The sequence below is a fragment of the Bacillus rossius genome, chromosome 1, assembly GCF_032445375.1.
Source record: "Bacillus rossius redtenbacheri isolate Brsri chromosome 1, Brsri_v3, whole genome shotgun sequence".
Classification (NCBI taxonomy): domain Eukaryota; kingdom Metazoa; phylum Arthropoda; class Insecta; order Phasmatodea; family Bacillidae; genus Bacillus; species Bacillus rossius.
In genome coordinates, this window is record NC_086330.1 from 51,382,494 (window position 1) to 51,402,094 (window position 19,601).

At 36.6% G+C, this 19,601-nt stretch overlaps 2 protein-coding genes across 4 annotated transcripts in view; one reads left to right on the top strand and one right to left on the bottom strand.

Annotated features, from left to right (window-relative positions):
• Positions 1-18,512, top strand: part of LOC134535880 (microprocessor complex subunit DGCR8-like) — a 65,977-nt gene extending 47,465 nt beyond the window's left edge. Inside the window, exon 15 of one of the 3 annotated variants that reach the window (XM_063375237.1) lies at positions 15,485-16,344. In XM_063375237.1, coding sequence (XP_063231307.1) covers positions 15,485-15,537 — 53 coding nt within the window. In that variant the 3' untranslated portion in view covers positions 15,538-16,344. Of the gene's footprint in view, positions 1-14,743; positions 14,909-15,484; positions 16,345-18,495 lie in introns of those variants that run through there. The other 2 variants (XM_063375230.1, XM_063375245.1) reach the window with 2 other exon arrangements.
• Positions 15,476-19,601, bottom strand: part of LOC134535906 (cytochrome P450 6k1-like) — a 45,533-nt gene continuing 41,407 nt past the window's right edge. The window contains exons 2-4 of the mRNA XM_063375282.1: positions 18,357-18,906; positions 16,063-16,496; positions 15,476-15,609 (exon numbers count right to left, since the gene is read on the bottom strand). Of these exons, the coding sequence (XP_063231352.1) occupies positions 16,069-16,496; positions 18,357-18,906 (978 nt within the window). The 3' untranslated portion in view covers positions 15,476-15,609; positions 16,063-16,068. The remainder of the gene's footprint in view (positions 15,610-16,062; positions 16,497-18,356; positions 18,907-19,601) is intronic.

A 19,601-nucleotide genomic window follows, 5' to 3' on the forward strand; every position in this document is an offset into this window, starting at 1 on the left:
CATCTCGTTTAAAAACACAGAGATATAGAAATTCAGGTAAATGTAAACTGTTTAACCACATAGTAACGTATAAATATGTACATAATACATATTTGTACACTAAATTATTGTGTATAAACTGAAAGCATCACACGTTGGAAGTAAATGTTACTTGCTATCACGTGTGTCATCGTGTATAGTGGGAGTCGGTGTACATACACTCGGGCTGGCCGGAATTTTCCGTTTACTTGACATAGTGAAACAATAAAACTACTTGTAGCATAAACATCTTTATAGTAATTCACGTCCGACGCGAAAACCAGCGGTGTATTTACGCAATGCGTGGGAAAAACTGGCTATAAGTAGCTCTCTGACAGACGTGCGCGCGCGCACCTACAAGACATGTACAGTCAGGCAAAATCAAAAACGCCTCGTTCCAGTGCGGAGATGTTTTGTAATGTTTTAATTTTTTTTTTTGGAAAATTAGTTCCGGATATCGGGAGTTCCTTTTGTGGGAATTACGGTTGAGGGGTGCTCTACTGTACTAAAGTTGAGAAACCACTCTCAGATTGATAAGTGGTAGCATAAGGTATTATCATTCTTGGAGCTCTGTCAGCTATAATAGGATACTCAGCACTTTCTTTTCGCCAAAATGTACAGAGGTCAGAATTTTTAAATTCCACTTTGAAAGTGCTATCCTCGCATAGTCCGAGAAATTCTACTTTGGCTGACACATCTTAGTCTTTAAAACTTTCATCATTCCAGTGAAATTAACAGTCTGAATATCTCATTGCAAGGAAATATAACGAATATCTTGGCAGCACAGGATAAAGTTGCAAGTTTTCTGCATAAATTGAAACTATAAACTATAGTAATTATACTATACTGTACTGTAATACAACTGATGTGATCAGGGGATTCGCTGTCCTCTGGATGTTACATCACTCTAGTGGGAGCATGCCTCGTACCCCTCTTAGCACAATTACAAATAATACCTTCACCTTGCCAGCTTTCAGCGTTGGGCACGCTATAAGAAGTTAATAAAGTGGGCTCTTATTGGCGTCCCACGCGCCCGTTTTACAGTAACTCTTGCACACGTGGGCGAGAATAGAAAGAACACAAGATTTTTGTGTATTGAGATTTATTACACGCCACTGAGCCACATGCCTTTCATGCACATAAACATCTAAAATGTAAAACTTTTAAATTGCCAAACAGCATAACCGGTTCATGTGATGTCCAGGTGGTATGATTTAGTCCTCTCATAAGAGACCAAACCACTTCGGGTGACAAAGCAATGCGAGGCAGCTGGACAGCTCATCTAGATGCCGAGTTGAAATTACTTTTAGGTCATTCAAATTTGTGTCATTAAGGCGATTGGTGCACTGTAAAAAACGGTCACAGGCCCGAAAACAATGAATTTTGTATCATATGATCACTAAAGAGTCTAGATGCCTATGTGGGTGACCGTTGCTATGTAGGGAGGTCAGGAGCTTAGTTCCAGCTCGTCAGTGGCGAGATGGCCTTCAGACGGGAAGGGTGTTGCTGGCGGTCGCTCTGCGGCCTGCCATCTAGGAGGGACTAACAGAACCTCGAAGGTTGTATCTCGCTATCCCTCTAACACACAGCCGATACGGTTCTATCGTGCCCGGAGGAGGGGAAGGTTTAGCAGGTTTCTCTTTCACTCATCCTTCGCCATGGGGAGGCGGAATGGATTATTTTTTTGTCCGCAACTGCGCACATGTGGCTGAGAGCTAACCTCTGCCACTCCCGCACATCTTCTCACTCAACTCGCTCGTTCTCTCACACTATTTCAATAAATCTTTTCAAATCTTCAACATCAATACTATAAACCATTGCGCTTCCTACGGATTAATTATATTTCATGCACGTGCCCGAATTCAGCTGTAAAAAAATAAAACGGGTAGTCAATTTTTTTCTTCAAAAACCTTCCGAAACACTGTGTGTTAAAAAACATTCTGAAAGCGCATTTTTCTAGATAAATGGTAATTTTAAATCACCTACGCCACAAGGAAACATTGTGCTTTAATATTATGTAAAGAAAACACCTAGAGTCCCGTTATAGCGAGGTGTCACGGTTCCGGGTTTGATCCTCGCTATAACCGTGTCCTCGCTATAACCGAATTGGACAAATTTCGGCCCCCAAAAAATAAAAATTAACCGAAAATACCATAAAAATTGTGTTTAAACCTGTATAATTGGAAAATAACAGGTTATATTAACGAAATCTTAATTTCTGTGAGCATATGTGTGAATTCTCTTTAAAACGATACCCCATAAGTACGGATGCGATCACCGATTGCGTCAAAATAACCAGAATACCCTACCACGCCACGTAAGTACAGCATCTCAGCCCGCAGCCGACGCAGCATTGTCCTGCTATCTATTGCCGACGCGGGCTGTCTGCTGGCGGCCATGTTGGTTCGGGATGTTGCTAACAGGTGGTGCTAGTGTAGCGCGACGATTTAATTCCTTACAAAATAGCAGGAGTGCGGCTGCGGCAACGCACGTACGCCTCAAACGAAATAGTCGCTGGAAAACTATACTTTTTCATTTAAAGAAACCTGTCAACTTTTTTAGAAAATAAATTTGGGATTAAACTCAAACCATTACCACCCCTTTCCCGGACAAATACCCCAACAACTGACCGAAACAAAAGTTACAAGAAAACTGTCCTAGCGATTCGGAAATAAATACGGTAGTGCCTACTAGAGGTGTAAAAGTAACGAAAAAATGTGTACCTGTATGTATTCGTTACTATAACAATTAGTACTCGTTACTATAACAATTAGTACTCGTTACTATCGTTACGTTACTCGTTACTTCTGATACCGCATAATTTGCTATGTTATGTTGCAGCAACGAATCCAGTCGTATTGCGTACGCGTACAGTATGACGTCGCGTAAATAATAATAAATAGAATATAAACAATTAATAGTTTTTGTTAACCAAGAAACAATTAAATCACATTAGAGCGGCTTTTTAATATTATCTCTTTTAAGATAACAACAAAAGAAACGTGAAAATATACGCGATTATAAAAACAAAAACATACATATTTCTAATTTGTAAAAAATACTTTCTTACGTTGTTTCTGTTCCAATATCAAACTTTGTCTACACACGGTACAGATAACTAACAGTTTGATAAAATAAAGAAAGGACGGGATTCTATTTTTAAAGCCACGCACTTAGGTGGCGACTGCACGGCTGAAGAATGTGACAGGCGTCAACGGCAAGATGTCTAGTGGCGAGCGAGAGGGGTGGAGATAAAGCAGACAAATAACAAAAGCGCGCTTCAAGCTCTCACGCCGTAAATTCCTCAAAAATACCTCGTTATAGCCGTGTTCTCGCTATTACCGTGCTCGCTATAACGAGATTCTACTGTAGTTTAATAGTTATGTAAAGGTGGTGTGATATGTTTTAGATGTCGCACCATCTTATCATCCATGTAGAAGAGTTACCCGAAAAGATAACAAGACTATTGCCATGGAAATGGAAATATGGTTAAGGAAATATTTTTGAAATGTTTGTAAACTGTAAACAACATATAAAAAATCTTATAACTGTAAAATTAAAATACAAACAACCCTATAGCAAATTTAATTTCAATATGAAAAAGTCTGCAATAATGTTTACAAGAAACAAAATTGCAATAGCAATACAAAAATATCGCAATTTTTTTACATTGTTAACATATATATTATTTTTAATAAAGGCAATAAAAATGACATACTCAATATTTGGAATACAATAAATACCTTTAATACTTAATACTTAATACTTATAATACCTTTAATACTTAAGCCCTACATAATTGCTGCGATATTCACAATAAATGCTTTTCTTAAATATAGTAGTTAAAAAACATCGTAATTAAATTATGAACATACATATTATGGTGAAGGAAAGTGGACACTATCACACTGAAAAATCTTAGAGGGTAGTTTTCCTCATCTTATTTCTTTCTTTGCGTTTTTGGTCTTGTTCGTTAAAATATTTCATGTTCAAATACTTGATACGCATATACGTTCTTGTCCTGACAAAACAGTATGTAACTTCTTCTGGATATTTATTTGAGTAGTTCCACAAATAATTTTAGTCAGTGATTCAAAAATCCGCTCTTTTTTGCACAAATTGTTGCCATGAACATTATCAAAACACATTTCAGCGATCTTTATTAATTCAAAAAATTCAATAGTGGGACATTTTAAGTTACCCTTTGATTGTACGTGTATCCAGCATTGTCCTCCGAATTGAAATCCGTAGTGCCAAGGTCAGGATATTTATTTCTGAAACGGTGAGCTATATAGCCAGAAACATATTTCAGCCCTTCAAGAGAAATTTCATCACTTGAAAGGGGCCTGGCCTCTAAATCTAAGTCTATTTCTTCCATGTCAGCAAGATCTATTTCATTTAAAGGTGATTTCTCTTGAAATGTCTTTGTAAAATACATTTCCTTGCACAAAAGTAGTTCTGTACTTTCATTCTAATAAGCACTGCCCTGTTCCATTTCATTTGACGAAAAATCACTTACCAAACACATTTTGTCTGTCTTCTCATCCGTGTTTTTCCGTTCAGCAAAAACTGCTGCAGAATGTTTTCACAATATGTAGTTTATAATTCTGTATTTAAAGTAAATGGGCGACAGATGCGTATTTTGATGTCCCATACCTCTAATATACGAAGAAAAAAAACACTCTAACACATCTTAGTTCAGTTTAACTGTTAACAAATATTTAGGTTAACAGGTACTATACATATTTTCGAGTGTTTTACTGACTGAGTTATACTGGACATTAATTAAATTGATCGCTGATATTTATACTTTTAAACGAAATTTTGGATTTATCATTTTATGTGAACTCTAATGCGTTAAAAAGTGTAACGCAACACTACACACAGGTAGTGATGTCTAGTGCACTGCCCTATGCACATTAGTTAACAAAAAAATAAAATAAAATATTAATTACTGATAAATAATACCTAGATGTTGTGATACAAGTATCACATGCTTATCTGATATTTATCTCAATTAGAATGCGAAAGAGGAAGACAAAATAATTAACTGATTTTAAGACTGATTTATTGCTTACACACGTATAAACAAATACCACCTATCCCTCAATACAGTAATTCCATTTGACCAAAATATCACTCCGTTTTTTTTAACTATCGTTGCCAGGTACATGGGCACGACTTCGCAAATGTCAATGTTTCACGTAGAGTTCAAAAATGGATTTACAGTTCGAAAAATTCACTAACTCATAAATTAAAACAATTGTCCGATAAAACATAAGACCTATAGACTCAAGACCACTAAGATAGTTGTGCATTGTATGTTCATATGATCGTGCCATTAATAATACTGAGAGGCTAATTAATTTAGTAAATATAATATTTAATAGCAGCTGGTTTTAGTTTATCTCAGCAACATCAACAAAGTCATAACATCAATCGGCAATGTTAAAAAGTTGCAGGGCGTCAGTACAGCGTTAGTGATAGAGTAATAACAAAATGGCCATACCTGGACTAATGATATCTTCTGAAGTTAATAACTTTAAAATCACGTATTCCCGTTTGCAACTTAACATACCATCAGCAGTCTGATGATAACCTTTTTATACATACTATTATTACCGCACACGTAACATAACTTATGGTAGGCCCGCGTCAGGAACGTCCTGATGCGGAGCTGCACGCACTAAAACGGCCAAAACCAAGCTTCTTTTTAGTAGCGTAACTTTTACAACAATAGGCTCGAGGCACTTTTTGAAAGTTCCGCCGAAACCTCGGGCAATTTCTGGCCGTGATAAACATAATTCCAAAAGCCGCAATTACTTAATAATTACATAGAGAAAAGCCCAAACGTCTGTAACAATGTCAGAAATATATTTCAAAACCCAAAATAAATTAAACATATAAATTTAAATAATGTAGCACAGAATAATAAAACTGTAAACAAACATTTGAAGTATTAGGTTTCAGTGTTCTGTGCAATGTAATATTGCAAAAGGACATTTGTAATTAGTGTGCCCGACATTCTGGCATCGCTAGCTAACATTTCCAATTTTTAATTGATTTTATATAACTGGAATAGCCTAGTGTTGATTTGATGTTCTAAATAAATTTTAATAAATATAAAATATTTTTTTTTGGTTAAATTTAGATCTGTCATTCTAGTGTGCATATAGCATACCCTAACAAACCGGAATACACAACTGATATTGTATGCTGTCAAAACATATTAATCTGGAGGGTAAAAAATTATTCATATGTGTAAACAACCACCACAAAGAATAATCACTGTGTCAGTATTCAACTTCAAGTCAAAACATAACCGCTAAAAAGAATTTCGCTGTACGAATTTTTCTGTACAGAGACAATTTCCTTGCTTGAGCGAAGATAGACTCCACTATGAAGCGCAACCTTGACAGACCCTTCGTTTCTTCGGTCTCCTCTCTCGTCCTACCTCTACACCCCATTCTTCCCCCTCCCCAGCCGGCCGTAGCTCCGCCGGACTACCTGGTTCCGACAAGCGCCGCCCCTCAGCGCCACGTCGCGGGGACATTCTTCCCAGCGGCGAGAGTTTTTCACGCAGCACTAGAAACTTCCACTCCAGAGGGCGTGTTTTGAGTCGGATCGTATCAAAAACAAAAGGATATGAAAATACTATATACATAACACAATAGTGTTCTGCCAATTATGTTTTAATTTTCATTTAAATTTATTCTTTAAATCGCTCCTGAAGTAGTCCAGCAATGATCAATGGAAATTGTCAATATTAAACTGTAATTTTGACGATGAAAAATTATTTTTCTTACTTTTATAGGTGCAGAAACCTATTCATACACTAGTTTCTGGAACTATACTTAAGTTTAACATAATTATGTGTTTTATAAATAATTCTGGCTTGGAATAAAAATAAATGCATTTAAAATGACATAACACAGTAAAAAAAAAATTTATTAAAAAATATCCTAGGTATATTATGTCTTAAAAAGAAGCATCAAAAATAAATATGTACAGTTAAACTAGTTTTGTCGTAATATTTTCCATGCACCAATCGCCTTAATGTACATATTAAGATGATAATATATTTTCACTCCTAAATTATGACAGTGTTATTCCAGCCTCAAAAACATGTAGTGAATTTTCTTATTAAAAACATAGTTCAAAAATTATAAAATACTGAGATGTCCTTTGACAAGTTTGGGTCCTTTGCTGTGGAGTTAAAACCTAAATAAAATAAACACACAGAATGTTTGTGTACACTTGGGGATAAAAGAAGAAGGTTTATAGTATTAATTTCTGTTTAATAAGGGAATGTGGCACTGACTGTACTGCACCCTCTTGTAGTATTTTGAGGTATTCGTGGCACACTATTCGAACACACTTCTCTTGCAAGTCACTTGTAGGCGTTAGGAAGTGCCGTGTGATAGGAGGGGTGTGACGGGTGGTGACATATCGGGCTCTATGGAGCGAAGCCCCAAACGATGTCACAGGGGTCATCTTAATAAATGAAGCATTAAATTGATTGCAAGCATGGAAAAGTATATGAAGTATTCTTCTTGGTTACATTTTAGGATTACCCTATCTTAGTACATTTCCATAAAATAGCTCGTTATTTGGCTAACTTACAGGTCAACACTTAACAACATAGTGTGAGAAATTTTTTCTAATAGCATATTGAAAACTGTATGAAGTTACAATAAATTTAATGTGCTTGCAGAGGCTATTAGGTAGATTTCAGATAAATGCTACCTATTGTAGCCGTTACCATGGTGCGACTTCCGGAAAATGTTTTATATAGTTTTTTGTTTCATGGTCCATAATCCCCCAAACCATCGTCAACTCAAAAGTTTATATATATTTAATTATTTGTATATCTTTGTGTGTGTGTTTGTGTGTGTGTGATTGTGTGTGTGTGTGTTTAATATTTTTGTGGACATGATAACAGCCGCAATTTTTCACAAAGAACATCCAAACTGATACGTAAAACCTAGTAATGGAAAATCTCGGTCCAGTTCATTAAGGGTTAATATCCGAACAAAGGGTTAGAAATGGGGAAGGTATTTTGAAAAACAGAAAAATCTCTGTAACTCCCATAATATGGAAAATATCACATCCGTTTGAAGGTATCATAACTTGTAGGATAAATACAAAAATATTTTGTCGGAATAATTTTTGATAACGACCAGCCATAACTGCAAGGGGTAGAAAAATACAAGGTTAGAAAGACAAAAAATTAATTTCTATTTTTAATAGATACACTATCAAATCCATTATAGTTTATTGTAAAACTCGTAAAATTTATCTAAAACCTTCGGCTGAAAAATTTTTGATAAAAGAACTACAAGGGTCATTCAATAAGTAACAAGACAAATCGATGTAGCTAAAATTTTGCCTATATTTAACATAATTACCCCCCCCCCCCCCCCAACACTTATACACTTGTCCCATTGTTCCCTTAAGTTACATATGCTCCTGGCATAAAATTGTTTTGGCTGTTTTCGGAGCCACATTTGCACCTGAATCTTGACTACTTCATTGGAGTCAATTTTTTTTGCCTCGTAGAGCTTCCTTAAGGGGACCAAACATATGAAAGTCCAAGGGGGCAAGATCTGGACTGTAAGGAGGATGTGGAAGAATCTCCCAGACAAGTTTTTGAATGCTTTCATGCGTTATTTGTGCTGTATGTGGCCGTGCATTGTCGTAAAGCAAAATCACACTTTTTTTCCAAATTTCAACGACGTTTAGTGCGAATTGCTGGCTTTAATTTGTTTTCCAGCTTATCAGTGTAATATTGACTGTTGATTGTTCGTTGGTCTTTAAGAAAATCTCATAAAATAGGGACTTGTGAGTCCCAGAAAAGTGTAAATATCACTTTACCAGCAAATGGCTGGGTCTTGTTTTTTTTCCACATTGGAGAACTTTGTTTCCACACAAGGCTTTGTCGCTTTGACTCAGGCTGATAATAGTTAATCTGTCTCATCTCATCGCCCATTAAAATTCTTTTAAAAAAAAGCTTCTTTCTGAGTGGAACATTGAGCTTTTAACTGTTTACTGATTTGAAGACTTGTTTCTTTGTGGGTGTCCATAAGTTGTATCGGCACCCATCTCATGCAGGTTTTTTTGTATTGCAGTTTATTTTGAATGATGGTATGGACAGTTCCAACACTTGCAGACACTTTTGCAGCTATAATTTCAAAAGTTATTCTTCTGTTTTCTCGGTTTATCATGTCAATGCGAGATTCAGAGGAGGAAGTGGCAACTTCGACTGGTCGGCCACTTTGTCGCTGATCACTGATACTTTTGCTGCCACTTTTAAATTGTTCTACCCACTTGTAAATATTATAACAATTTAAACAATTGTTCCCTTACACTTTTAACATCCTTGCATGAATATCACTACTTTTAACACCTTCCGCGACTAAAAATCTAATCATGGCACGTTGTTCTTATGCAGTGCATTTCTCAATCAGACTTGACATCCTGAACTGACTGATTTATAGATTATGTTTACAAAATCTTATCTAACAGCTGATGAGAAGTAATTGGAAGGATGCCAACATGAACATCTAAAAGTTTATTCACATTTATTAAATAAACCATTTTTGAGCTACATCAATTTGTCTTATTACTTTTTGAATGACCCTCGTATTACCATAAAAAACAGTTTGAAATTTTCTAAAAAAAAAATTAAAAATTCCTGACTATCAAATTTATCAGAATTTATTCTTAACCATTTTATATTAGCTAAAACCTTTGTCCAAAATAAATTTTTATACAACCACGTATTAGTGCAAGGAATGAAAAGTAACATTTGAAGGCCAAAAATAATTGCATAACTTAAGACATTTAATGCTGGATGCATTGAGTTAAAAAATATTCATAATATTTTTGCTGCATAATATCTGAGAAAATATTCAATCTTTTTTGAATATTAGCAAACATATAGAATGATATATGTACATTAAGTTCTTATAATGTTCCAGGCATTTATAGAAGTTTGAAAAATATTTCCTGAATAAATAGGTGCTTTGAAATGTAGCTACGTATGCCTGTAGGCTGTGCCAAAAGGGATTTTTAATTTTTTCTGCTCAGCAAGCAAACACTAGATAACAGCCACTCTGCAGTAATTACTATTCTTCTAATATTGTCTTCTAGCATTATCTTGCTTTAATCTATTACAACAGGTACTGACACCTTATGACATGAGTTTAGTTAAAAAAAATAGGTTTTTTTATTCATACAGCCTTCTGTAATTTGCTGCTGATTAAAATTGGGAGCTCTGGTTTGGTGCTGAGTGGTGGAAGAGAAATCACTGCAGAATGAGTTGGTTTCACAAGCAGTAGTCAAATCAGCAGAAACATGCATTGGAACCTGTTATATGTTGAGACTAAGCTTTAAGTAGAGTATCTATGTATTCACAAGTTGGTAGCTAGGGAATTTCGCAGCAGTGTGCATATGTGGCAACACTGCGAACAACCTTTGTGTATGATGGGGCGGGAATCGACAGTGGATCTGTTATGATGGTTACCATGATAAATTGTGTATTAGAATAGTCATGAGCATGGTAATGTGCAGTATACAACATATTCATTCACTATGTGTACTTGTACTACGACTGTTGGACTGTTGGACTGCTGCTACAGTTTTCACACCATCAAGTTGTCTACACGATTGAGTGTCTAGAAGAAACAGTTTTAGTCTACCATCTGACTGTAGAAAAATTTTTTAAAGTTATATGTTGAAATTTATAGTATTTTGCAACTACATATTTACCTAATTTCAATTTTTAAATTTTAAATTAGCATCTTTGTTGTGAGGGGTAAAAGCTATCCTCTTTTATTTTATATTGTTTTTTATTTACACATAAAAATAAAACATTTTTTTATAAATTATGAATGTATACAGAAGTATATATATTATTTATATTTAAGATGACTTTGACGTCGTACCGACCATGGCTGTTAAGCCCGTGCTCCGCACCGCCAGTACCGTATCCCGTTTTCGGAGCGCGCCCCTTTGCCCAGCCGGAATGAGTCAGGCGAGCGCCTCGGGCGTGACCCCAATAGACGTAATGAAACTTAAAGGTACGGAACCCCGGAGACTCGAACCCATAATTCAATTAAGCGAAAAGCCATTAGTACGAAATTACTAATTACCCGACATGTAATAAGTGCGTCGTAGCCACTCCGGGCGAGTACACCACGCACGGAGCAGACAACAAACCTCATTAACAGTCACCGCGGCCACTGGCCTTAATTAAAATGCCCGTGACTATGATCAAGTCAGAATAGGAGAAATCCCTCTAAAACAATTCGCAGTGGGACAATATGTTAGTAAATTTACAGTCGCCAACTTGATGTCACAATTTAAATAATTAAATACATTAAAACCATTGTTAAGCCTTAAGCACCCAATTACCAGGTGCTACATTTTAATTGGGCACCTGGAACATGTTTTAACTGGTAATAGAGTAAATTCAATTAATATAAGTTTTTTGACGCCGACTCACAAAGAAGAGAAAGTTTTCTCTTCCTTGCGAGGCGGCCATGTTCGGCAGTCTCCAACCACTCAGAGCCGGGAACAGACGTGTGTCCGTGGGCAGCATTCAAGTTTGTTTCATTGATTATTTTTATTCTGCACCACACCTTCAAATTTTAATACTTTTATTAATTCATCGCTGCCCACGTCGACTCGGCGCGTAGTTTGCGGAACCGGGCCTATCCCGACCGTCATCATCGTGATACCGCGCTGCGTATCGTATCACTCACGTAAGTGTTTCGCCGAACTTAGGAGCCCGCTCATCGAGCCTCCCCCCCCCCCCCCCCCCCCTGCACCCATTAACTTTCGGCGCTGGCCGTCTCCAGCGAGCATCGACCCACGTCCCGCGAGACCATTGTCACGTAGTGTTGTGTTTTCTTTTCTTGATTAACTGTGTAACCGCTAGACGTCGCCAAGTGTTGGTGAGAATTTTTGTAGCGGGACTGAACCGCGGAGCGGACTTGTAGAGCGTACCGTGTACCCACATGGACCCCCGGTGAAACTCCCAAATTAAATGTATTCTCACCAACTCGCATACGATCATTTTCCGTAATCTCCCGTCCTCCACACGGCCGAGCGGCCTTCACAGTCAAGGGAAAACCCATTCAGGTTAGATTCAAGCCGTGTACCTGGCGGGGCACGCGGGGGCAGAGTACCCACGACCCAACATCAACGGCCTAGCAGCCCGCTAGCCTGGCGCCCCTCCGGACAACAAGAGCATCGCGACGCCCGTAGCGCCCGTCAGGTACCCCCCGGACCTTTCACAGAGGTCGAGTGACGGCAACTTAATACTAAGCAGTGGTTGAAACATCCATGCTCTTGTACTTAATTGTTACAAAAAATTCATCCAGTTGTGCTGTTGGTGAGATTTTGTTTTTAACATAAATGTCTAAAAACAGTTATCTACTTAATAAAACTCTTAACACTGACCAACGTGCAGACAACACACAGCTTAAATCGGTGGGTAGTAGTTCCTTACGTAATGTAGGTGAACCCAAAGAAAGGATTTTTGAAAATTCATCCCTTAAGGAGGTTAAATATGGGCTGAAAGTTTGTCAAAGGCAAAGAATATTTAGTGTGTTGGGAAGTACAGTAATTTATGTGTTGAAAGAAAAACAACAGTCTTAAATGTTGATGCCATATGCAGACTACACTTTATGCCTAAAAAAGCCACATCAAAAACACACATGGGTGCACTTCTTGACTAAGGGGTCCAATAGTATGTAAGCCTGAACTAACCTTAATACCTGTGCACTTCTTTGGTGTAACCTTTGGAATATTATCTCATCTAAGTCTCATTTGTACATGTAATAAGAAAGCTGTTCAAAAGCCTTGCGGCGCGATCAGTTTAGATGAGGGCCGGCCACCACGTGGCCGGGATTTAAGATTCGCGTTTATTCAAAGTCCCGCAAACTGGGTTAATATATTTAATTAAACAGTCAGCCCCTGAGGTAGGCTCCGAGGACGAACGAAAGCGATTAATATTTAATATTACACAAACAGAATTACCAGATCAGCGGAAGCAAAGTTGAAGTCCCCGGAGTGCTGGAAGCGTCCTACCTCGGGTAGCGATGAGAAGAGACTGGGGTGAAAAATGGCCGCCGTGGTAGCAAGACAGTGGTGCTGCGCGCCGAAACGGACAGTACCGTTATTCCAACTAGACTGCGCCGTGGCAGATTTAAGAAATACATAAAACATACAAACACCTCTTCACATTTAAAAGTAAAGCTACATGCACTGCAATTACATAAAAGGTCAGTTAATCAAATATTAAATATAAAAGATAATATTGCCAAATGGCCTTCGGCAAGTCTGCGTCTATAGCGGCCAGCTAATATTTAGGTGGAACAAAATTGAAGGGAATACTGTTATTAAAAGCTACATTTACTTAATGGGGGTTTTTTAAAAAGAAAACAACAAACATGACACTTAATAATAATCACGGGAGCTAAGCACTGACTCTACTGCGCCCTTTTCCTGTAGTCCGTGGCGCTCTCTCACAGGCACACGTACACCCCTGACGTCGGTGGGCGGTTCAAATGCCAAGGAAGGAAGGAGGGTGGTTAGGGAGGTGGTGGCATATCAAGCTAGGGCGCAGCCCCGGACGATGTCAACATAAAAATTGTTACTTAATAACAAACAATTAGATTTTAAACAAAAATTTCATTTAATCCTGCTGAACGCTAAGGCAATGTCTATCCTGGGTGTATTCACTCCAAATGTTTTCATCTGCAGTGGTGGTGAGGGTGTTTCTGTGCAGGGCCGGACCTGGTAGGTGGTCAGAATATGCACCAGGGCTGTCTTCACTTGCATCTGGCCGAACCACATACCTGAGGAGCATACACACCATTGCATCAATAACCTTCTTTAAAAGAAAATAAATATGGGGTTTAACACTGCATAACTGTACACAGAGGCTGAAGGTGATGAGACATTGAAGGTAGTAGCCAATACTGAACCATTTGGGTGGACGGACAGATGCCTATAGACTGAATAAAGCTCACTTTACAAACAAGCATCAGTATCCCATACTGAAAAAGGCATATAAGCGAACTAGGTAAAACTAAAATTTTTATTTAAACGTAAACACCTTAGCTCTGGGTATACGGCATTTGGTAGAAGTCATTTCGTAAATGGAACGGATGTCGATTGGAACAAAAATGTGTTACCACGGTGCTGCCATCTGTGGAAGTCATTAATACATTTTCAAAATTTTTTTTTTTTTTTTTTTTTTTACGAAATAACCTCCAGGCAAAGGTTGTCTGTGAAATTCAAACTCATTCTGTATAAATGTTTTTATTGTGATTTTGCAATCAATCTTTTCAGCATTTAATATTTTAATTCAATTCCTGTTTCAAATTTAATCACAGTGTAATTTTGGGAGATTATTTGTTTGTGGAGAGTAATCGGGTCTTACCTTTCAGAGCAGTTGAATTGAGGTTGTTATAATATTAACAGAGAAACTTAGCAACAATCACATGTTCAATATGTTAGTGTTGTATTCTCTTACCTATGCATATTCTTGGTCCTTCTCCGAATGGAATGTGTGCAAACTTGGAACGTTTGTTTTTATTTTCATGGTTGAACCTTTCAGGATCAAACTTGTCTGGTTCCGGATATATGGCAGGATCAGAGTGGATTGCCAGTACAGGAATCATAACAATCGTTCCTTTTTCTATTGTGATTTCAGTTCCTGGAATCCTGAAGTCTTCTAGACACTTTCTATCCAGTGTTGGTAGGGTTGGGTACTTGCGTAATGTCTCTAGAATTGCAAATACTGTATTTTGGTTAAAATGTATATACTAAAAGGTATTTTTAAAAAATGGTAAATAAATGTGAGATTTTACTTTCTCCACTTGCTTCTGTTTTTAATTAAATGTAAATTTTATTTTTCGTGTTTCAAATAATTGAATGAACAAATCTGGAAAGATACATTCTGAAATCATAAAATTATTTCCTTAAGAAAGTGGTTTAATATAATTGAGAGGTTATTTTATTTCCTAATGTAGGCTTTAATTATCATTTTCCTTATGTTTTCATCAATATTATTATTCACCCATAATTAAGACAGTTGGGGGTAAAAGTACCATGTAAATAATATAATATAAATATTTTGTGTTTAAGTAATTTTCATGGGGAACACAGAAGATAAAGGTATCCATTTGTTCCCACTAGTTTATAAATTTATTATACTGACATCTTTGCCATGTTGAAATTCCAGTTGCTTATCTAGCAGATGAAATGTGAACAAGTAAACAAGGCGATCAATGTTGTATTAAATAGGTACTATTTTATTATAGTTCCATGAAGATATTGTATACAACAGATCCTCACCTGACATAACCATCTCCAGATAATCCATCTCAGCTATGGCATCATAGGTAACTTCTGAATTATGTTTCTCAAGAACTTCTATTATTTCTCTCCTCAGCTTGCCTTGAATGGAAGGGTTTACTGCCAACTCAAACAGTGCAAACGATATGACCGAAGAAGAAGTCTCAAATCCGGCAGCTATGAAAATAAAGGCTTGTGCTACGAAATCATCATCCTCCAACTCTGCAACAAATATTATGAGTATACTTGTTATAACTATCTGTAAATCATAGCACCTATTGTAGTTACACAACTAATTTAGTTCTATCTTGTATGACTCTATGGTTATGAAAACCACACATCATTAATCAAACATACATATTTATTAATTTTTTAGTATGGAAAATTATGGAAAAACATATGCTAAGTGTTTATTATGTACATTGTTGCTTAAAACCACACTTAAATTAAATTCCCAGCCCACTATTATATTATATTAATGATGTCTATTACTTTACAATTCACAAGACACCTTTCTAGATCTAAGTAGTATAAAAGTAAAATATTTTGCTAAGAATGCTATCCAGAATAAAGACAGTACCAACACATTAAAGTTTTTTTATGCAGATTATTTGCAACACCAGTTATATTCCTAGAAAGCAGTTATGTTTTACAAAATATAATATTTATACTTACTCATGTCTAGTGTTTCACTTTCATGTTTTTTATTTTCATGTATTGAATGTCTTGCTTTATTTCTTGTAAATCATTAGCATCCTCTGCTTGAACCTGACCCTCTTCTTTTATCTGCATCAGAATGTCCACAAAATCTTTTCGGGTTATTTTATTACTCTTCCGATAACCAACAACATCCCAAAATGTCTTGCGGCAAAAAGTGTTGACACTGTCATCCATTGTTTTCAGTTGTAATATTTGTATCAGTTGTGGTAACAATAATAAAAGGGATGTGATCCAAGACTGGAATTTAGTTTTTTCAAAAATTTTTCTTGTGGTTGCTCGAAATTCGGAGTCTGGATCCACCAGGGCGTTGGCATTTACTCCAAAAGCACACGATGCGATGACGTCTGTGGAATACCTAGCCACAGTGTCCTTCACCTTTACATGATTTCCTGGAAAAAATTAAGCAGTCATTCGGTACTGTACTCAATTTTAAATCCTAAAAAAATAATCAAAGCTTTTTACAATTCAGCTGCATGTTTTAAATTTTATCTAGATTTAAAAATAATTTTCTGTCACAGAAAAGTCATACAGTTGAAGTTTAAGATAGATATTGCAAAGTGTGTGCATTGGGTTGATGAAACCAGAAAAAAACTACACTTATCAGGAAATATTATTTATAGTGAGAGTATTCTGCATTTAAAAGATGGAATGTGGTGGTTGCTTTATGAATAATTTTCCAGTTATTGGCACCAGGCATTTTTATTCAAATGAGGTAGTATTTTAACTTCAGTAATTTCTAAGCTTTAAGGGCATGTTGAATATTTGTTTGGCGAGTCTCCTTATCTAGAGAGTTTGTGTGGGCCATAATATCCTGGTATTTAACACAGCCAATGTTTAAACCCTAAAGGATGTCGGGGGTTAAATTTTTCAGTGAAGTTGGAACATTCTCTTGACAAGCTATTCTGAGACTTTTCTGAGTGATTGAGATCACCTGTGGATGAGATCTTTTCCAAATTTAATTCATAAAATGTTCATCCTAAAATGGTACTCCGGTATGATCACGTTGGAGGAGAATGGTAAACTATATTTTGTAAGACAAATTCAATTTATGTAAGGCTTAACCATCTGTGAATGATTAGTCCAACTGTGTCGTGTGAAGGATGGGGTGGGCCCCCTTTGCTATAGCCAACAGCTTAAAGAAAGGCTAAAAATAATTCCTAAAATGTAAATAACGCAGTGGGATTTGTTCCTCCTAATAAAAAATGGGGTCGGTAAAATAATTAAAATAATATTTATTACCTGGCATAGAGTTCACAATCAAATACAACCTATTTTACTACAAACTAGTTAATGCCAGGCATGTGTTGCAATGCCTTATTCCATAATTTTTATTTTTTTGAAGTAATTAGCTACATATACACAGTATCTCCATCTCTCTCTCTCTCTATATATATATATATATAGTACATATATATATATATATAGTATATATATATATATATATATAGTACATATACATAGATACATAGATATATATATATAGAGATATATGTGAATAGAGTAGTAGTGATAGTGGTGTATATGTGTGTATATATATATATATATATATATGAATAGAGTAGTGTGATAGTGGTGTATATGTGTGTGTGTATATATATATATATATATATATATATATATATATATATATATATATATATATATATATCCCACTATCAGACTACTCTATTCACATATATCTCTATATATATATATATATCTATGTATCTATCTATCTCTGTATCCTCACTTTATCCTCCTCTATCACTTTGTCTTTATCTCTATATCTATCTTTACATCTTGATATCTCTCTACTACGCTATCTCACTTATATTTAATCACAAATGCGCACTGCCTTGAAGTTCCCTAGTTACCAACTTATGATTACATAGCTTACAGTTTCAATACATAACAATAAGATTTATCTTATTATTTTTGGAAACTAGTGAAATTGGAGTCTGCACACACTTAAGGAGTTAACTCAACACTTAATTCAATTTAAGACTTAGTGTTTATTATAATTTATGAAGTATAATAAGCTACAAGTTGTTTATAACTTTTCACACAGTTTATTCTTTTCATGTAATCCTCTATATGCTCAGAGCTGTGAATTTCATCATCTTGTTCATTTATAGTTAGGGAGATAATGTTAACCACTCCCTTAATCCCTTTTCTCGCTGCACCCCTGCTGCAATGATGAATGGTCACAGAAAATACATTTTGACTGTTTTTATCAACAATCAAAAGATCATTAGAGAATACATACATACCTTTTTCCATTTCTTTTCCGATGCAAGGCAGTAACTGCTTGCCGCACTCATCGATGAGATAAAACATTTTCTTTATCTTCCCGGAGGTGAAGGTGGGTGTGAGTTTCATTCTCAAGTGTCTCCACTTCTTGCCTTTCAGAACAAGGAGACTCCTGGAAGCCAACGGGTTACCTTTCTCTGAAATGTCAAGGGGCCTGTCCAAGAAAGCATGTGCGTTCTTCACCATGACACTCTGCACCACTTTGAGGTCACGCACCATCAGAATGGGGTTCCTGAAGGCGAAGAGGCCGACTACGGGTTGATCCGGGTTGTTGTCATACACCTTCTTGAGGTATTCACCAATGTGTTCCCTCTGCAACACTACTTCAACCAGGTTCCCAAAAATTGATGTGGGAGGAATGTAGTGGACGCCTCGTCTCTTCCAGTATCTGAAGCCGCTGGCGAAGAACAGATACACCGCAACTAAGCATGTGGCCACAGCAACGGTGACATCTGCTAGCACAGAGCTGAATATAATAGCCATGGTGATCACACCTTCTTCTTTTATCACCTGCAAGGAGAGTATAAACACAACTTGATTACATATTTAACTAAATTGAAAGAGCAGATGTAAATATCACTTTAGGAAATTAATTCCCATCAAAAATAAAACTATTATCAACATACAGAATGACTCGAGTTCACTCATAAGTTTGTTTTGCATATAACTATCCACTTGTACGATGCTCTTCACTAGCGAATCTCAGCTCAAAAGTGCTACAATGGACAATGCTTCTACCTGACATCGTCCGGGCCTGCGGCCCCTTTTAAGTCCGATATGCCACCGCCCAAACACCACCCACCCTCCATTCAAACCTCCCGCCTACCCGTGCGTGCGTGTATGTTCGCCCGGCAAGAGGGCGCTGTCAAGTCAGTGCACCGCACCCCTAAAACATAATTAAATGTAATTGTGTAATTTGTTTTAATGTTTCCCAAATGCAGTGAGACGGCAGATCGGGCGGGAGGGTTTTATGTACTTTTAATTAAAATAGTGTATTAAAATATAATAGCGTTTCCGGACATTCCCAACGGAAGCCGAAGCCAGACAATAATTAATGTAATTCTTAAAAATTGTAATTTGTATTATTATTTTTCATTATTCAGAAAATGTCTCGTAATTTTTAAATCATCCTTGTCATGTTACTTAAGTTTCCCGTGGCACGAATTCACAAATATCTTTAACGGCAATTGTTTCGGCGGGAGAAC